At 45.8% G+C, this 20,237-nt stretch overlaps 1 protein-coding gene across 3 annotated transcripts in view; it reads right to left on the bottom strand.

The window, feature by feature from the left end:
• SESTD1 (SEC14 and spectrin domain containing 1) overlaps positions 1–20,237 on the bottom strand; it is a 57,705-nt gene that overhangs the window by 30,017 nt on the left and 7,451 nt on the right. For all 3 annotated transcript variants that reach the window (XM_081920850.1, XM_081920848.1, XM_081920849.1), the window contains exons 3-6: positions 16,257–16,337; positions 9,290–9,398; positions 3,011–3,101; positions 724–837 (exon numbers count right to left, since the gene is read on the bottom strand). In XM_081920850.1, coding sequence (XP_081776976.1) covers positions 724–837; positions 3,011–3,101; positions 9,290–9,398; positions 16,257–16,311 — 369 coding nt within the window. In that variant the 5' untranslated portion in view covers positions 16,312–16,337. The remainder of the gene's footprint in view (positions 1–723; positions 838–3,010; positions 3,102–9,289; positions 9,399–16,256; positions 16,338–20,237) is intronic.

The following is a 20,237-nucleotide window of genomic DNA, read 5'->3' as shown; positions in this document are numbered from 1 at the left end:
CACACACAACCCATTCCCTCTGATTAAATGTGAGACCTGTCAGTCAAAAAGGAACTTTCCCTCATCTTCTCCCCACCCTGGCATTTTCCTTTTAGAGAAGACTGGAGTTTTGCTTTTAGCAGGCACAGTGTCTGCACATGCGAATCTCCCCAAATCGCTTTGGCAATCCCTGCTTTGGTTTGGAGTCTGCCAGAGAAGTCCTGCTTTGGTTTGAACAAGACTTGAACCTGAAGTCAACATGCTTCAGTTCTTGATCTGTCCAAATCTTTTGCACTTGTTTAATATCAAAAGACAAAGGGCTGGCACAAGGAGTTGTTCAGTGAGAAATAGTTAGAATAAACTGTAATGCAGACAAATTAAAATCCACCTTAAATATTCTGAGTAACTATAATATAGGTTAACAACAGGAGCTAGTTAAATTCATGCCAGGAAAGTATTATCTTTCAAGTGATAATATTCTATAATCATTGAAAATGTTTTGAAGGTCTCGTGGTAAGTCTGAACTAATGATCATGTCTGAACTAATGATCAGACTAATTACACTTACTAACTAATACAACAAAGTACTGCAAACCCACTGTAGTGAGTTTTATTGCGATGGCAAATGAATCATTCAGTAATTGCATTGTAGATTAGTAGCTATTATAAGCGATCAATTTTTACTCAGTTGCATGTGCAACTCTGGTGTTCACATCTGACAAATGAAAAAGCAGACATACATACCTCAAAGCCAAGTCTATCTTTCTCTTTCCAAAAGCAAAAGTGTGTAACCTTCTTGTCCCAGAATTCGTCCGGTTTTACTACACAGACAAGTGATACCTCAGCTGGAACAACGTTCTAAGAAGATGAAAGATACAAAACCTTAAATGAAATACAACTCATTAGTTACTGTATGGTAACCTAGACCTGCACAGATAGCATTTAGACGTACAGGAAACTTCTAGAACTTCAACAACAGAAACAGTGGTGATAGCAAATCTGGCACTTATCAGAACCTGTGGACAACATCAGTGAGCTAGATGGTCTTCATGGACCACTCAACACATCTGAGAAAGTAACTAGTAATAAGTTGGTACCTTAAAGAAAAGTTTTAAGCAACCCAAGACATACACTAACAATGCAATCCTATACATGTCCGTCCCAGGAGCAAGATTCATTGAGCTCAGCTGGACTTATTCCCAGATAAGTGAAGCCTAAGCCCGCTCAATATCAGAGTCTGATAAATGTTTCTTTTGAAAGAGGCCAAGGCCTTCAAACTTAATGAATTTCATTTAAGTATCAACTATAAGATGATTTGTTCTATATAACAGATTACAGCCATACCTTGGAAGTTGAATGGAATCCGTTCCTTAAGTCCATTCGACTTCCAAAACATTGGGAAACCAAAGCGCGGCTTCTGATTGGCTGCAGGAAGCTCCTGCGGCCAATCGGAAGCTGTGGAAGCCCCATCAGACGTTTGGGTTCCAAAAAACTTTCGCAAACCGGAACAGTCATTTCTGGGTTTGCGGCATTCAGGAGCAAAATGTCCGAAGTACCAAGGCGTTTGGGATCCAAGGCACGACTGTATATGGTAAGGACAGTCTTCTTTATGCAGTTTAGATTCTATATTCCACCCATTCAAGCAACAGAATAGCCCTTCTTCACAAAGCAAAACTGTTAAAAATTCCTTGTGATTCACAGTTGTTTCCTCTGCCTGTCAAGTTCCTTCATAATTTTGCCTCTCTATGAGGAAACACACACAACTTATTAAATAGACAGACGGCAGGAACAAAGTGCTTATTATTCAATGACCTTGACAGCACACATCCTGTAAAAGTGCATTCATACAGAACTAAAAAGGAAGAAAGCAGTATGTCTTGCCACTTGACAAAAAATGGTCTGGGGTCAAAATGTCAAATCTCATTAAGGCAACATCTGTTAAAGATTTTCATAAAGCCAAGTGCTTTCTAACGATGGTCTATTTAGAAATAGCAACATTCAAGTAGAGGACAGTTCATTCAAGTAGAGTAAATAATAATGAGCAACTCTTGCATCATATCTCCAATGCAGCCTCACCTGCTGCTCCCAATTTTATGTATGTACTTCCACAGAAAATATAACAAAAGTGGTACACAGCATAACAAACATAATACTATGAAAACAACAATAAAAGCACCAATAGCATGTCAATAAAAACTGGTTTGTAAAACAAAAAAACAACACACCATATTGCAAAGGCCATATTAAAAAGAACCAGGGATGATTCCAGCAAGACTGCTATCGGCCAAGTGATCCAAAAGGCAGGACCTGGCACAATGAAGTTCAGTCCCTGTTAAAACCTAGCCATACCGGTGGGGAAATTGCACATGCTATTCTATAAATTGAAAAAAGAAATGACATGGAGTTGAGATAATAAACGTCAAAGCCCAATCCTATTCCTTTATGGGTTTGCACTGTTAGAGGCAATTCTAGGATTTCTAGGGATGGTGTAAAATCTAACTTATACCTGCAGCAGCCTTTACTGAAACTGAGAATTGAGTCCAGGGAATCAAAACGCTTTCAAAAAATTTTCCAAGCTACAACTCAGTTCAGAGGCAGCAACAAGCCATGTTTTTTTTTCTTTCTTCAAGCTGTGGACGTCCTCAGGATCACAGAATTCCTTATGTGTGAGAGATGGGAAGCTTATTCTCAAGGTCTGTTCACAAAGCAGTATTTTAAAAACGTTGGTTTGTCACAGTTCCTACAAACCATGGTTTCCTGCACTTGGACAAAATATGAAACTGATTCGTTGCAAACTGCAAATGAAAAAGTCATCAACTCTTCCATTTACATGCAAAGAGCTCAAGACTCACTTCAGCTTTTGATAAAGTACCATGATTTGCTGATATGTTTTAAAAATCAGACTCTACATTTTTAACATGTAAAATCACACGGTCTACTTTCCCAGAAAGTAAGCACGACAATGTTTTATAATACAGATTAACCTCCACAGAACTCAATTCTTCACTACAGATACATGAAGGCATCTTACCTGTAGCATTAACACAACAGTCTTGACAACATTCCACTGAGATTTTCTACCATCCACTATAACGGTAAATCCTCTAGCTTTACACTTTTCACTGCAAAAAAGACACATATTCAAAACATAAAAAGGCATAGTTCAGTTATCACGACTGTCAGGGACTGCCGCTAGGTCCCAGCTCACAGAGGACCAACGCCCAGTGGATCTTATATACAAAAGTCTTTATTGAAGTTTAGTTTCCATTTCCAAGCTCTGGGCGCGCAGACCCCACGTCTTGACGCTAGATCGGCTAAGTCCCCTCTGACTCGCTGCTAAAGCCACACCACTTTAAGATTCTCGCTTTGCTCCACCTCCTACGCTGCTCCTTCCTACGCTGGGTCCTTCTGCCCTCAGGGGTTATCTCTTTCCTCGATTCCTCTGACGCTGACCCCCCTGAGCTCCACCCTTCCTTCCGGCGGGCTTTAGGACCTGGCTCCCTGTCCGGACTCCCTGCTGTGCCGCTCGCCTGTACATTTGAACTTGGCGCGCGCGCCCAGCCGGTAACCTTCCTTCTGACCTTTCCCCGCTTCCGGATGTGGGCGTGGCCAACCCTGCCTCCTCTCCTCCCGCCGGTGGCAAGAACACTGGTCCCGACTCCTGGGACTCCCCCTCCCCACTGCGCTCAGGTGGGGAAGCTGGTCCCGATTTCCAGCTGCTGCTCAGGGACTCCCCGCTGGCCCCTCCCTCCTGAGGTTTCTCCCCTGGAACCTCCCTCGCTCTGGCCATCGGTGCTCCCTTCTGTGAGTCCTCCGATTCGCTAGAGAGGCTTGAGTCACGACTCTGGTAACTGTCACTGCCTGCACCCCCTTCGTCCTCTTCCTCCTCACTCTCCATTTGCTCCCCCTCCTGTGTCTCTCCTTCTGAACCCCTGACATCCATCCCCCCCTCGAAGCCCCCCCTTCCCCTCTTCCGGTGCGGGTTCCGGGTGCTCCCGTTCTGTCGGGGTGAGTCCGGGATACAGCTCGTCTCCTGAGGCATGCAACCATCGGGATAAGTCCGGGAAGTCCCCCATGGGCTCACCGACCTCCTCCGCTTCCATCTCCTGCGCGGCGTGCTCAAAATCTGATGCCGCCCCCAAATCACCCAAGGACCCCCCTCCCCCTGTCGCCTGAAGAGGATCCACTTCCCAGGGACCCTTCGGCACGTCTCTGCGCCAACCCACTTCGGGCTGGTCTTCCCACCAATAAGATCCCCCCGTGCCAAAACCTGAGAGCGATCCCTCCGGGGAGCTGCCTCCCTGAGTCGAGGCCTCAGCTGATGAGAAACCCCGGAAAGTGCTGGCCGAGAGTGTGGGTGTGAACAGACAATCCTCGAAAAAGCCCGCCGGCATAGGCTTGTGCGGGAAAAGTGTGTGGAATTCTTCCTTGAGCAACTGCTCCTGCACTGCATAATCCGGCACCCACCTGTTGGCGCTGGCCGGGGTGTCCTCTGTGGCGAGAAGATATTCAATCCCGTCCTCCCCCCACCTTGAGTCCAAAATCTCTGTGGCTTCATTAAGTGGCTCCCCTCTCGGCGACCCCCCTTTCTTGGGCGCTTCCCTGAACGGGTCTGGCGCCGTCCCTGGTGCCTGAAACCTGTGGGGCTCTCTGTAGGGTGTGAGCACTGATCTATGAAAGACCGGGTGCATTCTGGACCCCTCCGGGAGCGTCAACCGGAAGGCCACTGGGTTGATCTGCGCCTCTACTTGGTAAGGCCCTAGCTGCTTGTGCCCGAGCTTCTTCTTGGCCAACGATCTGGCCGGAACTGCCTGGGCTGCTAACCAGACCCAGTCTCCCACCTGGATGTCTTCCCCAACCCTCCTGTGTCGGTCTGCCTGCACTTTGTACGCCTGTTTCGCCATCTCTAACTGCCTCCTGAGCTGCTCGTGGATCTCCTGCAACTCTGCTGCCACGGCCTCTGCTCCCTGCGGCTCCCCCTCCCTCACTGTGTCCAAACCCGGGAAGGTTCTGGGATGCCGCCCGTTGTTGGCGAAAAACGGTGTCACCCCCGTGGATCCATGCTTCGTGTTGTTGTAGGCAAACTCGGCCAACGGTAGATAGTCCACCCAGGTCGAGGGCTGCTGGTTCGCGTAGCATCTCAGGTACTGTTGCATGATGGCGTTGACCCTCTCCGCCTGCCCGTTAGTCTGCGGGTGTCTCGCCGACGCCAGGCTGACCTTGACGTTCAGGAAACTCATCAGCTTCTGCCAGAAGTTGGAGATGAACTGGCGCCCCCTGTCTGACAAAATGGATCGTGGTAGGCCATGCACCTTGAACACGTGGTCTATAAACAGTTTAGCGGTCTGCTCGGCCGTGGCCACCTTCGCGCAAGGAATGAAGTGGGCCATCTTGGTGAACAGGTCTACTACCACGAGCACTGCCGTCTTGCCCCTCGAACTGGGCAGATCCGTGACAAAGTCCAGAGCCACCCTCTCCCACGGTTCGAACGGTGTCTGCAGCGGTTCCAACAGGCCCGCCGGCGGCTGGTGCACAGGCTTGGCCCTTTGGCAGGTGTCGCACCTATTGACGTAATCCGCGACATCTCCCCGCATCTTGGGCCACCAAAAGTCTCTGGCCACTAAGTCCACCGTCTTCTCCTTGCCAAAGTGCCCCGCGCTGGGCGCGTCGTGCAGCTGTTGCAGGACCTTAGCGCGGAGGCTGTCTCCTGGTACGTAGAGGACTCCCTTGTGTAGGAGCAGGCCGTCTCGCACTTGGAATTCGTCGCCCTTCGCCTTGCCGCTGCACACCTCCTCCATCTTGGCTCGGGCGAAAGAGTCTGTCTGTAGCGCGCGGCGCACCACGTCCAGGTCCACCGTGGCCGACGCGCAAGCCCACGCCTGTGGTGTGAAAATGTGCTTGGCCGCCGCCGGTGCCTCTGCCTCCAGATACTGCGGTTTCCTGGACAGCGCGTCCGCCAAGACGTTGCTGTTTCCTGGGATGTACTCAATTCTGAAGTCGAAATCTGCAAAGAACTCCGCCCAGCGGATGTGTCGCTGGTTCAGGAACCTCGCCGTGCGCCAGTACTCCAAGTTCTTATGGTCTGTGCGGACCTGCACCGTGTGCTTGGCTCCGACGAGGAAGTGCCGCCACGCCTTGAAGGCTGCATGTATGGCCAACAACTCCCTGTCCCAGATGGTGTAGTTTTGCTCCGCTTTGCTAAGTTTCCTTGAGTAGAAAGCGCACGGCCTCCAGTCCCCCTGGTGGTCTTGCTGCAACAGAACGGCTCCCACGGCCCTGTCTGAGGCGTCCGTCTCCACTCTCATGGGCCTGCTGGGATTTACGTGTAGTAGGTTCTCCTCGGAAGCGAAGAGCTGCTTGAGCTTCTGAAAGGACTGCTCCGCCTGCTCCGTCCAGATGAACCTCTTCTTTTTGGAACTGAGGGTGTCGGTGATGGCCGCTGTCTGCATGGCGAAACCCTTGATGAACTTACGATAAAAGTTGGCAAAACCGACAAACCTCTGTACTTCCTTCCTATTGCGTGGGCTCTTCCAGTCCAGTACTGCACGTACCTTGGCACTGTCCATGGCCAGTCCCTTGTCGGACAGTTTGTAGCCCAAGAAATCCACCTCTGTCTGGTCGAACTGGCACTTCTCCAGCTTGGCGTACAGCCTGTGCTCCCGCAGCCTCTGCAGAACTTCCCTGACATCTCTTTCATGTGCCTCTGGCGATTCCGAGAAGATCAGGATGTCGTCCAGGAAGCAGACGCACTTCTTGTAGAGAAGACCCGCCAAGACATGATGCATGAAGGCTTGAAAGCAGTGGGAACCATTTTTTAATCCAAAAGGCATAACTCTATATTCATAAGTGCCCAGCGGCGTAAACATGGTCGTTTTCCATTCGTCGCCTTCCCGCACGCGAATGAGATTGTACGCTCCGCGCAGGTCCAACTTGGTAAAGATGCGACCCTTCCTCACTGTCGCCAGCAGGTCATCGATCTTGGGCATAGGGAAGGCCGAAGGCTTGGTCCTCTGGTTCAAAAAGCGAAAGTCCACGACCAGCCTCTTTTGGGGCGTGTCCCGCTTCTTTACAAAGAACACAGGACTGCCCCCGGCCGCTTTGGACTCCCGGATGAATCCACGCTTCAGGTTGTGATCTATGAACTCCCTGAGCTCTTGCAATTCATCCTCAGACATGGAATACAGTTTCCCCGTCGGGAGTGTCGCCCCCGGCAGGAGGTCGATCTTGCAGTCGTAGGGCCTGTGGGGAGGCAGCTTGTCCGCTTCCTTCTCGCAGAAGACCTCCAAAAACTCCTTGTACTTGTTAGGCACCGCTTGCAACACTCCCAAGTTCAGATGTGGTCCATCCTCGTGCCCCTCATCTTCCAAATCCGCCAGGATGCAGTGTTCTGCGCAGTAAGAGGAGCCGAAGGTCAGTTGCCGCTGGTACCAAGCTAATGCTGGGCTGTGCCTATCCAGCCAACTCATTCTCAACACTATGGGCGTGTCTGACAGGCGGGTGACGTTGAAGCTGATGACTTCGCGGTGATTTCCAATGCGCATCACCATTGGCGGCGTCTGCTGCAGCACTTGCCCTCCCAGTAGCTCCCTGCCGTCCACCGTGACGACTTTCAGAGGTACCGTCGCTGGCAAAAGGGCTATGCCATGTTGCTGGAGGAACTGCATGTCTATAAAATCTGCATTGCTCCCTGAGTCAATGGTAATGGGAAGTTCCACAGGGAGCCCATTGGGGAGTTGGATAGATGCGGTGAGCTGCACTACTGGTTTGGGTGGGAGGGGGTCGGTGGGCTGTAAGAGTACTGGGGATTGCTTCACTGACTTGTCTGGCTGGTCCCCAGTGATCCCATTTCCAGCCAGACAGTGGAGTTTCCCTGCTGTGATTCACTCTGCTGAACTGCATTTGTTACCGTCACCGCGGCTGCACTGTGCTTGTGAAACCTCTGGGGACACTCTTTCGCCATGTGCTGAGCACTGTCGCAGATGTAGCATTTCCTGGTTCCTCTAGGAGGCTTCATCTTGGCTGCTCCCGGCGCTAGGGCTCCTGCTGTATGCTGAGCCTTAGCACCACCAAGCTCCATCGGCTCCTCTCCCCCTCCCAGTGGAGGCATGGATCGAGCGCGCGCCGCCTCCTTGGGGAAGGGAGGCGGTGCTCTTGCCGGCGTGCGTCCCAAATGCCCTTCCTCCTGGCTCCAAGGGCGTCCTTCCAGGCGAACCCCAATGGTGAGCGCCCGTTCCACAACGTCCTTGGTGGTTTGGGGTCTCTCACCCCTGGCAATCTCATCTTTCACAGGTCCGCTCAGCCCCTCCCAGAAAAGATCTCTGACAGGAGAGAGGGGACTTACTGTCAGGGACTGCCGCTAGGTCCCAGCTCACAGAGGACCAACGCCCAGTGGATCTTATATACAAAAGTCTTTATTGAAGTTTAGTTTCCATTTCCAAGCTCTGGGCGCGCAGACCCCACGTCTTGACGCTAGATCGGCTAAGTCCCCTCTGACTCGCTGCTAAAGCCACACCACTTTAAGATTCTCGCTTTGCTCCACCTCCTACGCTGCTCCTTCCTACGCTGGGTCCTTCTGCCCTCAGGGGTTATCTCTTTCCTCGATTCCTCTGACGCTGACCCCCCTGAGCTCCACCCTTCCTTCCGGCGGGCTTTAGGACCTGGCTCCCTGTCCGGACTCCCTGCTGTGCCGCTCGCCTGTACATTTGAACTTGGCGCGCGCGCCCAGCCGGTAACCTTCCTTCTGACCGTTTCCCCGCTTCCGGATGTGGGCGTGGCCAACCCTGCCTCCTCTCCTCCCGCCGGTGGCAAGAACACTGGTCCCGACTCCTGGGACTCCCCCTCCCCACTGCGCTCAGGTGGGGAAGCTGGTCCCGATTTCCAGCTGCTGCTCAGGGACTCCCCGCTGGCCCCTCCCTCCTGAGGTTTCTCCCCTGGAACCTCCCTCGCTCTGGCCATCGGTGCTCCCTTCTGTGAGTCCTCCGATTCGCTAGAGAGGCTTGAGTCACGACTCTGGTAACTGTCACTGCCTGCACCCCCTTCGTCCTCTTCCTCCTCACTCTCCATTTGCTCCCCCTCCTGTGTCTCTCCTTCTGAACCCCTGACAACGACATATATCACCATCTATTTACTTGCTTAAGCTTTAGCGAGGCACTCATTGCTCTTTCCAGGAGCTTTCTAAACAGTTTTTATTTAAGTCATATATCACATAATGAGATACACCCCCTCAAGAAAATATGGTGGTATCTATCCAAAAAACCATTTAGTTTAGAAGCAAAATGATACTATTTGGTGCTTTAAAGGGCATGCTCACCTTGGTATGCTTAGCAGGTAGTCTAAAGTAACACTCAGCTCATCCATATTTGTTTGTTCTAGGCATAATGGAATTGTCAGAATGAGGCCACTTCTTCGATCCTTCCCACCTGTAAAATAAATAAAATATTTCTTAGTTTGAACTAAAAATAATATTCACTATTAACCAATTGGCACTAAAACAGTTTTTCTTTTTTTATAGAAAAAAATTTATTTGAAAAATATTGTAATGAAATATGATACGTGTCCTTTTTCTATGGATGTATTATAGCAAAAGTACATGAAAGTAAACAAGATACTGGGGTAAAACAGAAGCTATATGCGAACAGAATCACATGTTCCCAAATCAGGCTTAACTTTTGTTTAATTCTTCACAAGTGTACTGAAGCACATAACCTAAATTGCCAAAAGATTTGCCATCAAAATAATCATTCAAGACACTCTATTTAGGACATTATGTTGTGCACAACTCAGTCATAATGAAATGCGCATTCTCCCCTATAGGCTTCAAAAAGAACATACACTGAGATCACATTACATACTTGATGCTTTTAACTGTACGCTGGTTTGTAATTTAAAAAAAAAAAGTATAGATCATAAGGGCAAAGCTTTGTGTAAACCCAAAATAGCTATTTGGTTAGCAGAAGACGATGACCAACCACTCAGCAACAGAAAAACCTCCTAAATGTCTGAAAACTGTAATTTGCATTTTAAAACACTGTGGTTTCTAGGTGGAAAGTTTTTTGGGACTTACCATAGACCTAAAAGGTTGGGGGGGGGGGGAAGCCTTTGCAAAAATAACAGGGTGTTTTTGTTGGAGAAGTTTCCTAGCGCTTGGTGAGATATGCTCAAGGATTCCACAGCTCCCTCTCACCCAAGACTATAAAGCTTCTCTGGGGCTACACACAGTTCCCCAGAGTGGTAAAAATCCCCCATGGGGTGTGCTTTGCTCTGCTTAAAGATGTACAGTGGTACCTCGGGTTAAGAACTTAATTTGTTCTGGAGGTCTGTTATTAACCTGAAACTGTTCTTAACCTAAAACACCACTTTAGCTAATGGGGCCTCCCGCTGCTGCCGCACCGCCACGCGATTTCTGTTCTCATCCTGAAGCAAAGTTCTTAATCTGAGGTACTATTTCTGGGTTAGCGGAGTCTGTAACCTGACGCGTCTGTAACCTGAATCGTATGTAACGCGAGGTACCACTGTAGTGCATATATTCTATGCCCTTTTAATTTGTGGGGTTTGGGGGGGTGTTATTGGGTTGTTTTTGTTTTGATTGTGTATTCTGTGTTTTTATATTTTGATTTTATTCTGTGAACCACCCAGAGACCTCCAGGTACAGGGCGGTATATAAATTCAGTAAATTATTCAGTAAATTTTATATATCCTCTAAAACAAGTTCATCCATTACTAATGTTAAACTTTCAATTAAGGAGGGGGACAGTTTCCAAGCCTTTTGTAGCTGGGAACAAAGTATATTCCATGACTAGATAAATCATAAATTGGCAAGAGAAAGAGGCTACAGCTTGCCATATATGGATCAATACCGAGGCTGCAGAGGACCAGCGTCTCTCTGAGATGTATTTAAGTACAGCTTATTCAATCTGACGATTTAATAATCTCCATTTCTAACCTTCACCAGAAACTATGTTAAAGCAGCTTTGTGTATAAGTAGATTTTTTAGCAAGGCACAGGATATATTTTCAAGACTTATAAAATTCTATAAGAGGAAAAGGAATTCTATTTTTGCAACCACTTTATTTCCGCACATTTCTGACTTCATCGGTAGGTGAACTCAATGGCTCATTAAGCAATCGGTAATGGCTAGTACGTTGAACAAAAATCATTCTATATCCTTTGCAGCAGCTGATTTTGGCATAACTGGAAACATTTCTATGGCGTTTGAAGAAAGAAATTCATTGGGATGAGTTCAACACAGTGCTGTGGTAATCGTAAAACTGCCCAGCCAGAACAAAGAGCAGGAAGACATGATAGGAAGACAGATGGGTGGAATCGTCTAATCATAGCAATCTTTTTGGATTGAGATTAGCTGCGTGGTGAGAACGCGGATTGGCTACGAAACACAAGATTGAAGGGAAAATATCCGGGATCTTGAAATGGATTATGGAAGGATAAATAAATTACTGGGCACTTGGGTAGGGCTGAGCCCCTCTTGCCCTAATGGGCCTATCTCCACTGCTCCTAGCACAAGACTCTGGTTTTTCAAAACATGTAGATGGGCTCCACTTCCACATATGAATAGTAATACTGGTAAACACCAAACCTGATTTTATTTTTCATGTCCCTACCACTACAGTCAGGGACGTGGGTGGCGCTGTGGGTTAAACCACAGAGCCTAGGACTTGCCGATCAGAAGGTCGGCGGTTCGAATCCCCACGATGGGGTGAGCTCCCGTTGCTTGGTCCCTGCTCCTGCCAACCTAGCAGTTCGAAAGCATGTCAAAGTGCAAGTAGACAAATAGGTGTGACGGGAAGGTAAACGGCGTTTCCGTGCACTGCTCTGGTTCGCCAGAAGCAGCTTAGTCATGCTGGCCACATGACCCGGAAGCTGTACACCGGCGCTCCCTCGGCCAATAAAGCGAGATGAGCACTGCAACCCCAGAGTCGGTCACAACTGGACCTAATGGTCAGAGGTCCCTTTACCTTTACTTACCACTACAGTCATACCTTGGAAGTCAAACAGCTTAGTTCCTGAACGTCGCAAACCCGGAACTGACTGTTCTGGTTTGCAAACTGTTTTTAGAAACTGAACGTCCAATAGGGCTTCTGAGTTTCCTGCAGCCAATCAGAAGCCGCGCTTTGGTTTCTGAACATTTTGGAAGTCGAACGGACTTCCAGAACGGATTCTGCTCAACTTCCAAGGTACAACTGTATTATCTTTTGCTACACCTAGAATAGAGATGCGGAAGTCTCCCTCACACTATCAATCCCCTCTTCCTGGATCAATAATCAACAAAGTAGGCTAGTGATTGAGATTTCTCCAGACTTAAGCTTCCAAGCCTTTGCATCAGAAACTGCAAACAATTTGCCATTACATTACTTCTCCCACAGAATAGGAACTCAGCCAAGAGTAAATGGACACAAAAGGAAGCAGGTGAAGGAAGAGGAAATGACTCAGCATTGTTCAGGAGAATACAAAGATCACATTCATACTTTAACTTGAAGCAGCTGAGCCCTCTTAAGGAGAAGTTACTTTCCTTCCTTGTTGTACCATTTGCAATCATGTTTTCCTATTTAATATGCACTTTTTGGACAATGGGACACCCCCCCCCGGCCTTCACGTGGTTTTGCTTCTGGGAGGTACATGAAGTAAAAAAAGGTTCATGCAAGAGTTTAACAATAGGAAAAACCCACTATTTTAGAAGGACATCCATCCAGCTTGGAAAAAGTTGTGTGTGTGGTTTTTTTTTAAGCATGCTTATAGCAAAATCAAACATGGTTCTAAGAAGAAAGGAAAACCACTCTGTCAGCTTGTAGACGGTCAATGATTGAGCCCGAATCCATCACATGATAGCAGTGAAACTGGCTTGAGAATTGAGATTCAATGAGTCCTAAATTGCCTCAGTCCCTCCTACTGCCTGCCCTTGGAACATCTCATTTTGGATGTTCTGCTGCAGCACCGATACGAGTGATGCTCCTGTCACTCCATTCGCAGTGGGTGGGCTGTTTAACTGGTAGAGCTGGGGGAGGAGAAACACCCCAACAAGAGCATGTTTGTTCTTAGAAATGGGAAATCTGGATTAGATTGGGGGCATGGGAATGAACGTTGGCACTTTTAAGGCAAACAACATTGTGTGGATGCAGTCAAAATACAGTGGTACCTTGGGTTAAGAACTTAATTCGTTCTGGAGGTCCATTCTTAACCTGAAACGGTTCTTAACCTGAGGTACCATTTTAGCTAATGGGGCCTCCTGCTGCCGCCGCATGATTTCTGTTCTCATCCTGAAGCAAAGTTCTTAACCCGGGGTACTATTTCTGAGTTAGCGGAGTCTGTAACCTGAAGCATCTGTAACCTGAAGCGTCTGTAACCCGAGGTACCAACGTACAGTGGTACCTCGAGTTACAAAAGCTTCAGGATACAAATTCCGCTAACCTGGAAGAGTTACCTCGACTTGAGAACTTTGCCCCAGGATGAGAACGGAAATCGTGTGCTGGTGGTGCAGCGGTGGCAAGAGGCCCCATTAGCAAAATCACACATCTACTTAAGAACAGTTTCAGGTTAAGAATGGACCTCTGGAATGAATTAAGTTTGTAACTAGAGGTACCACTGTAAAGTGCATTCACAAGGAACACCCATCCCAAAATGAATACCCATCTGGAAGCATCCCTAGATCGAAATAATAACTAATGGGTTGTATCCACTGATGGCTTTTGCCCTCTGATCCCCTACCCACCTACCAGCTCCTGATAGCTCATCTGGAACTTAATGGGACATGTCACAGAGGACTGCAGTCAGTAAGGGGGATCAGTGGAGATTTGGTACCCAACCTTGTATGATCAGAAGCACATTCTGCAAGTGCACACCCACCAATGAATGCAACCCAGCAAAATATTAATAATATATGATTTGAAAATAGCCTTTAAAGACATCAGTAAAAAGCTTTTGCCAAGTTAAGTGTTTGCAACAGGTGAAATATTTCACAGTTGCAATTAAAATGATTACCCAACGTCCATTTAATGGCTGCCAGGAAAAGTTACTGTAAAAATTCTCTGCCAGGAAAGAGATGCCCTGCTGGTAAATTCTTTCCTTTACTCTATTGTTGCTCCTCATTTTCTGTAACGTTTATTAATGAGTTATTACTCAATTATAACATGTCAGCTTCTGTTTGTTTGCTATGTCGATTCCAAAATTGAGTCTAAAAGAAATTTCACTTTGATTATCAGAAATCAAAGCAGTATTTTGGCAATGCCCTCCTCTGCCCTTTCCCCCAAAAAAACTCCACTTGTCCAATTCTGTACATATTTCTTGGACATAACCCCTGTTGCTGACAATGGAATTTTCCTGCTTTGAGGTGCAGTTCAAATTTTAAGCATTTACTTATGAGGCTGGAATGTTTTATTTTTAAAGATGGGGCTGGTGCAAACCAAGTGTTTAGTCCCTTAACGGTTTAAAGTAATTAGGAGTAGACTAGGTGAGCCATCACTTCTTCTCAAGCCACTTCTTTTTCAGTGAAACGGGCAGAGAATATTCTCTGGGAAGAGGCTGGGCAGCAGGAATGACCAATGCCACTGCCCACACCTGACACCTTGACAATTCTTAAGGCAGGGATTGCCAACTATTCATCCATGGGTGCCCAGGAAGGCCTTCCTTGGAGACTTGGGCATCATGGCGCCATCTGGCACTAGGTTGGTAAGCATTGTCAATTTTTGTTTAGAAATGGCAGGCACTTCTTTTGCCTGTGAAGGGACTTTTCCGAATTGTGGGGCAGATGTTCTGTGAGTGAGAGACATGCACTTGGGCAGAAACAAGGAGGAATCACAGAATAGTTGGAAGAGGCCATGAAGGCTCCATGCAATGCAGGAATCTTTTGCCCAAGGCTCGAACTCACCACCACGTGATTAAGGGTCACATGCTCTACCAACTGAGCTAAGAGTATGACTGTGTGGTCTGCGTATTTGTGGTCTGTGAGAGAGATGCATGTGTGTCTGTGGTGTGTGCTGTGAGAGTGCAAGGAAGTGAGTGTGGTTGTTGCCACCTTATATTCATTCATTCATTCATTCATTCACACACACACACCATTCCCCTTACAGCAGCCAAGCTGTTATATTACACCCATTACAGCAGCCATGTTGTGACTGGCACCCACACATTTCAAAATGTGCTGCTGGCTCATAGAGGCTGGCAAGGCTTGGGCCCCATTAAGCATGTACACACACACACAAATATATATATGTGAATTTAATGCAGTCAACTTCTTACTTCAGCAACATATCCTTAAGCCTATACGGTGAATAATCAACTACATAACTATCTGCTAAGACATTTGAAGGCAAGAGAAAGTTCTTAGTATATGCAGTAATTCTGAATATGCAGTAAGTTTTACAACTATTAATGAGCACTTAGGGACCAGTTACACATTTCCATAGCCTTAAAGACTACAAAAGTATAAATGGTAGTTGAGTTATTCCCTTAGACAGAGTTTCATGATGTGCTGATTTAGCAATGAACTAGTAATCAGATATAATGCAAACCTTGAGGATTTTTTCCCTAGGACTACAATGTAGCAAATGCTAAACCTAGATCACATTTCATAAAATGTTTAATAATATATATATTGTTCTAAGGGAGAAAGGAAAGCTTTCTGTGGGTGCTCAAAAGGAATGATTAGCAATGAACGAGGTCTCAATTATCAAATAAAAACCTGCTTTATGGGAACAATTCTTCTCTACAACAAAGCCAGCGAGATAGTTAGGCAGCTAGCCAGCACTCCAGGGTCCAACATTAATTTCAGTAGTACAAAATTTATCAAGTACTAACCAGAAATTCACAGCTTTTCAAATTACCAAGTCAGCTCTCTTCTCAGTGCATAATTTCAAAGGTTAAGCAGTTAAAAAGTCAAACACATCATAAGAGAAGACATCCAAGTAGTTTAGCCTGAGGGAGAATCTCATTCTGGTCAGTGTCTGGAGAAAAAGATGTCAGGAACCTCCTGTGTTTTTAGAATTAATTACCAGCCAGGTGTAAGCAGATCCTTGATCTCACATTACTTATCAGTATTATAGATTAAGTGAAAAATAACCAAGCAAAACTTGTAGACAATTAATCATCCAAGATGGAGAAAGAAACTTACTTTCCAAGTATCCACAATAACTAACAGCCTGAGCTTCAGTATAGATGAGGTGTACAATATATTTGTGGCACATTATCAGGAAGGATGGGGAAGGAATCAAGTAACAACACATCTCAATGAAACAGAATAGTCTGAATAAAAAACAATGACACTGTACCTGAAAGGAAGGCTAACTTTTTCTTCAGAATAGGTAATATCACTGTAGCATCCATCTTGCCTTCAGTTAACTTTCAGAGTTCTGAAACACAAGAAGTTGGTGTCAGAGGGTCTAAGTCAAGGGAAATCATTTACTGTGCTCCACTAAAGCTGCTCAAGAATCAGATTGTGACAGAGTTATGCTTGCTTCCTAGCAAGCATAAGTTCAGAATGTTTTATAATAAACAAACAAACAAATGTTAACATTTATAGCGTGCCTTCCTTAAATACCCAACCAATCTCTCCAATTAAAATTTCCAAGTATTTTTTTTTTTGCAAGAAGTCATTTTCTCTCTCCATTTTTTATACTGCTAAACGACAGTTCTGTGCTCCTTTCTATGTTGATTACCTAGCTTCTCCAGTACCTTTCATATTGCCCCAAATTCAAGTAAGCACACGCCAAAATAATTATCATATTCATTTTTACGCATCATTTGTGTAAATTTGGAGCTTCAGCGTTTCAGGAAAGAGGCTAGAGAGCAAGAATTTTATTCCAACCCCCAGCTGTTTTATCAGTCTTCATCTCCTACCTTCCACAGTGTCCTCTCTTGCCTTATCCCTTTTGGTTTAAGCATGTTTGAGCAATAAGAATGAACTTGCTAAGGGCATTTTAAGCGCTGATGAGTACACATAATACTTGCCTTATACCTGTGTGGCTTTTGCTCTTCTATCAGCGGCCAACATGCCCATTACATAAGCATATTTATTCACTGATATCCTCTATATTTCACAAAGACTGTTCTTGTTTTGCTACCCTAACCGTTGAAGAAGCCATTGTGTGTTAATTCCATTATGTCCTTGAAAGACTTTATGTCTTTTAAAAGTACTTAAAGAAAGGGAAAATGAAAGGCCAGGATAAAATAACGCAGATCACCCTACTTAGTGATCTACCTTAAACCTTCGTCTTTCTACCCAAATGATTAAGGGAGGCCACAAAGTCCTGGTGAAATAGCAGAGAGCAAGATTGAATAGGGGGAATGGCAAAGATAGCACAAAAGCCTAAGCACATCCACTGATTGAGAAAGACAAAAATATAAACAAGTTTGGTTTCTGACAGCAAGAAATCATGTTACAATGGGAAAGATATATATTTGTAAAACAAAACACAACAGTAAAAACATGGAATACTCTGCCAGAAAGGATGAGATTTTCCCCAGCTCTATTTTTCTATTTGTATTGTTTTATTGTTGCATTGCATCTTAATACTGTATTTTTTTTTATTGTGTGTAAGCCATCCAAAAAGGGATGCGGGTGGCACTGTGGGTTAAACCACAGAACCTAGGACTTGCCGATCAGAAGGTCGGCGGTTCGAATCCCCGCAACGGGGTGAGCTCCCGTAGCTTGGTCCCAGCTCCTGCCAACCTAGCAGTTCAAAAGCACGTCAAAGTGCAAGTAGATAAATAGGTACCGCTCCAGCGGGAAGGTAAATGGCGTTTCCGTGCGCTGCTCTGGTTCGCCAGAAGTGGCTTAGTCATGCTGGCCACATGACTTGGAAGCTGTACACCGGCTCCCTCGGCCTATAGAGCGAGATGAGCACCGCAACCCCAGAGTCGGTCATGACTGGACCTAATGGTCAGGGGACCCTTTACCTTTTTAAGCCATCCAGAAAACATATGTTGATACACAGTCATATAAACACAGTAAATGAATATTTGCTACAGATGAAAATGGGTGCACTGGCTTCAAACACAGTCTTCAGAAATACTTCTATAAAACTAATAACTGTCCAGGTACAATGAAGCATATAAACCTGTCCTGTCCCAAACAATCTGTTCTGAGATCCAAGCCATATGCATATTCTCTTCCACATGCAGATCAGATACTCACACTAAAATTAATGCTTACCTTACCCCTTAACACTGGGTTGGGGAACCCCAGGCCAGGAGCCAAATGCAGACCTCTAGACCTTTATTTGGCCCTTAAGACTCCCCCAGGACATGCTCCTAACCAGCACTACCCAACACCCTTGAGTGCTTTTGCCTGGCTAGAATGAGTCATTGAGCAGTGATGATGACTCTTGCTTGCCTGAATGGAGAAATGTGGAAAGGGGTGGGGACCATGTGCATAGAAATCTCTTGTTTTGTGTGGCTGGAATGTAACCTACTGTATAAATGTTGAGTCGCTTTTGCCTCTGGTTTCCTGGATGGTTGCTCACAAGCCCCTTGAGCTGAAAAAAGTTCTCCAACTTTGCTTTAACACTCATACCCCCTTAGAAGCTGAATGTCCCTATCATGTACAACTCTGGTTCAGGCAACTGTTTGAAGAAACAATATGAAATGTTGTTTTTGCAGCCAATGATTATACGCTGAATCCCGAACGTAAGAACTGCCCCCGCTGGATCAGATGGAAGTTTCATCTAAGTCCAGCAGTCTGTTTCTGACACAGGCCAACATTAGTCTCAACAGGGATATGTAAAATGTTGATCCTTAGGGGAAGAGGATAAAATCAGAAACAGAACAAGAAAATCTGACTCTCCTGATTGGCACGAAGGCCGAGTGCAAGTATAAACAGCACTGGGTTTTGATACCTATTACTGCATTTCATTGTATGCATAATTCAAGAGCAATTCAGCTAGTGCCCTGAGAGACCTTCTGTACTTTTAAAAGCTCCTTTCTCATTGGTAGCTTCCTGTTCATGCATGAAATTTATGATATGTGCATTGGTTCTTTGTGAACAGGAAGAGAACAAAATGCCAATAATTATAGATGCACGGATCAACCTAGTGAAATCTGAAGTTTGTCCACTTCAAAACATTCAACAGATGCAGTGACATCTTAAAATGTTTATTTTCCACTATCTGCTTATTAAATTTCAAACCACTTCCAGATCAAAGTAAAACTTTACATTTCTATTGCTGTCTACGCCAATAATTGGATCCAGGTCTGCTGAAACCAGTGGTGCAAATGAGTAACTTCAGCCCTGCTAAATTAAGTGGGTCTACTCTAAGCACAACTAAGTCTCGATCCAATATGATGTCTTTGATCCTAACTTTTCGCTCTCTTCACAGAAGATTTGCACTCCTGGAAGGAATCTATCAAGGGAACTCTTCTTTCATGAGCATAACCCTCCTTCTGTAAGCAGTTCTTTCCATTCACAGAACCAAAAGTTAGGAGCCAAACTTATATAATCCTATGAAATAATGAAGGCTGACTTTTCCAGCATATTAATTTGAACCCTGGACATTTTTATTTTTAGGATAAAAGACTTGCCTAATGAAGTCCATACTGTAACTGGGATCAGAACACCATTCTGAATATATCCATAACTTTCACTTACTTTCTAAATCTTTTCCATATCCCTAGGCACATAATTAAGAACCAACCGCAAATGGACTAATTTTTCATGAGAACAGACCCTTTTATTCTCTATACTGCTCAACATGCCTTGCACACAAACTCCCACAAGAAGGGAAAGTATCACACTGAACCTACGTAGCAAAGATGAATCAAGAGCATGCACTGTATAACAAACACAATGCAATGACCTCATGTGAACCAGCACCATTGTATTCACCTCATGGCTGCAGCATCAATTGACGATGTACATAAGTTCGTTTGGCAAACACATCTTTTTGGTACCAGGTGCCTTTCTATATTCCCAAGCCTTTCAAGAGATCTGCTGACATTCTGGGCATTAACTTTTGATGCTGCTTTTGTTCTATGGCTTGTTTGTTTGTTTGTTTTGTATGTTGCTGGTTTTTCTCTTATACAGTGGTTCCTCGTACAACTGCAGATGTTGGGAGAGCCACTGCCAGTCAAAACAAACAGTGGGCCAGGTGAACCAAAGAAGTATGGGGCTGCTTCATATTTAACCCTGGTAATATCCCAAAGCTCTTTGGACTGTATCCAGTGCTGCTGTTCCTCTTCTGCTGCAGTCTCCTGCTTCCACAACGGAACTCCCCTCTCCTCTGCAGCCCCCAGATCCAGAGAGTTGAGGGACCCTC

The sequence above is a fragment of the Podarcis melisellensis genome (genome assembly GCF_964234715.1).
Source record: "Podarcis melisellensis genome assembly, chromosome: 1".
Lineage (NCBI taxonomy): Eukaryota > Metazoa > Chordata > Lepidosauria > Squamata > Lacertidae > Podarcis > Podarcis melisellensis.
Note: the sequence above shows the minus strand (reverse complement) of the source record. Positions and strands in the feature narration are given on the sequence as shown.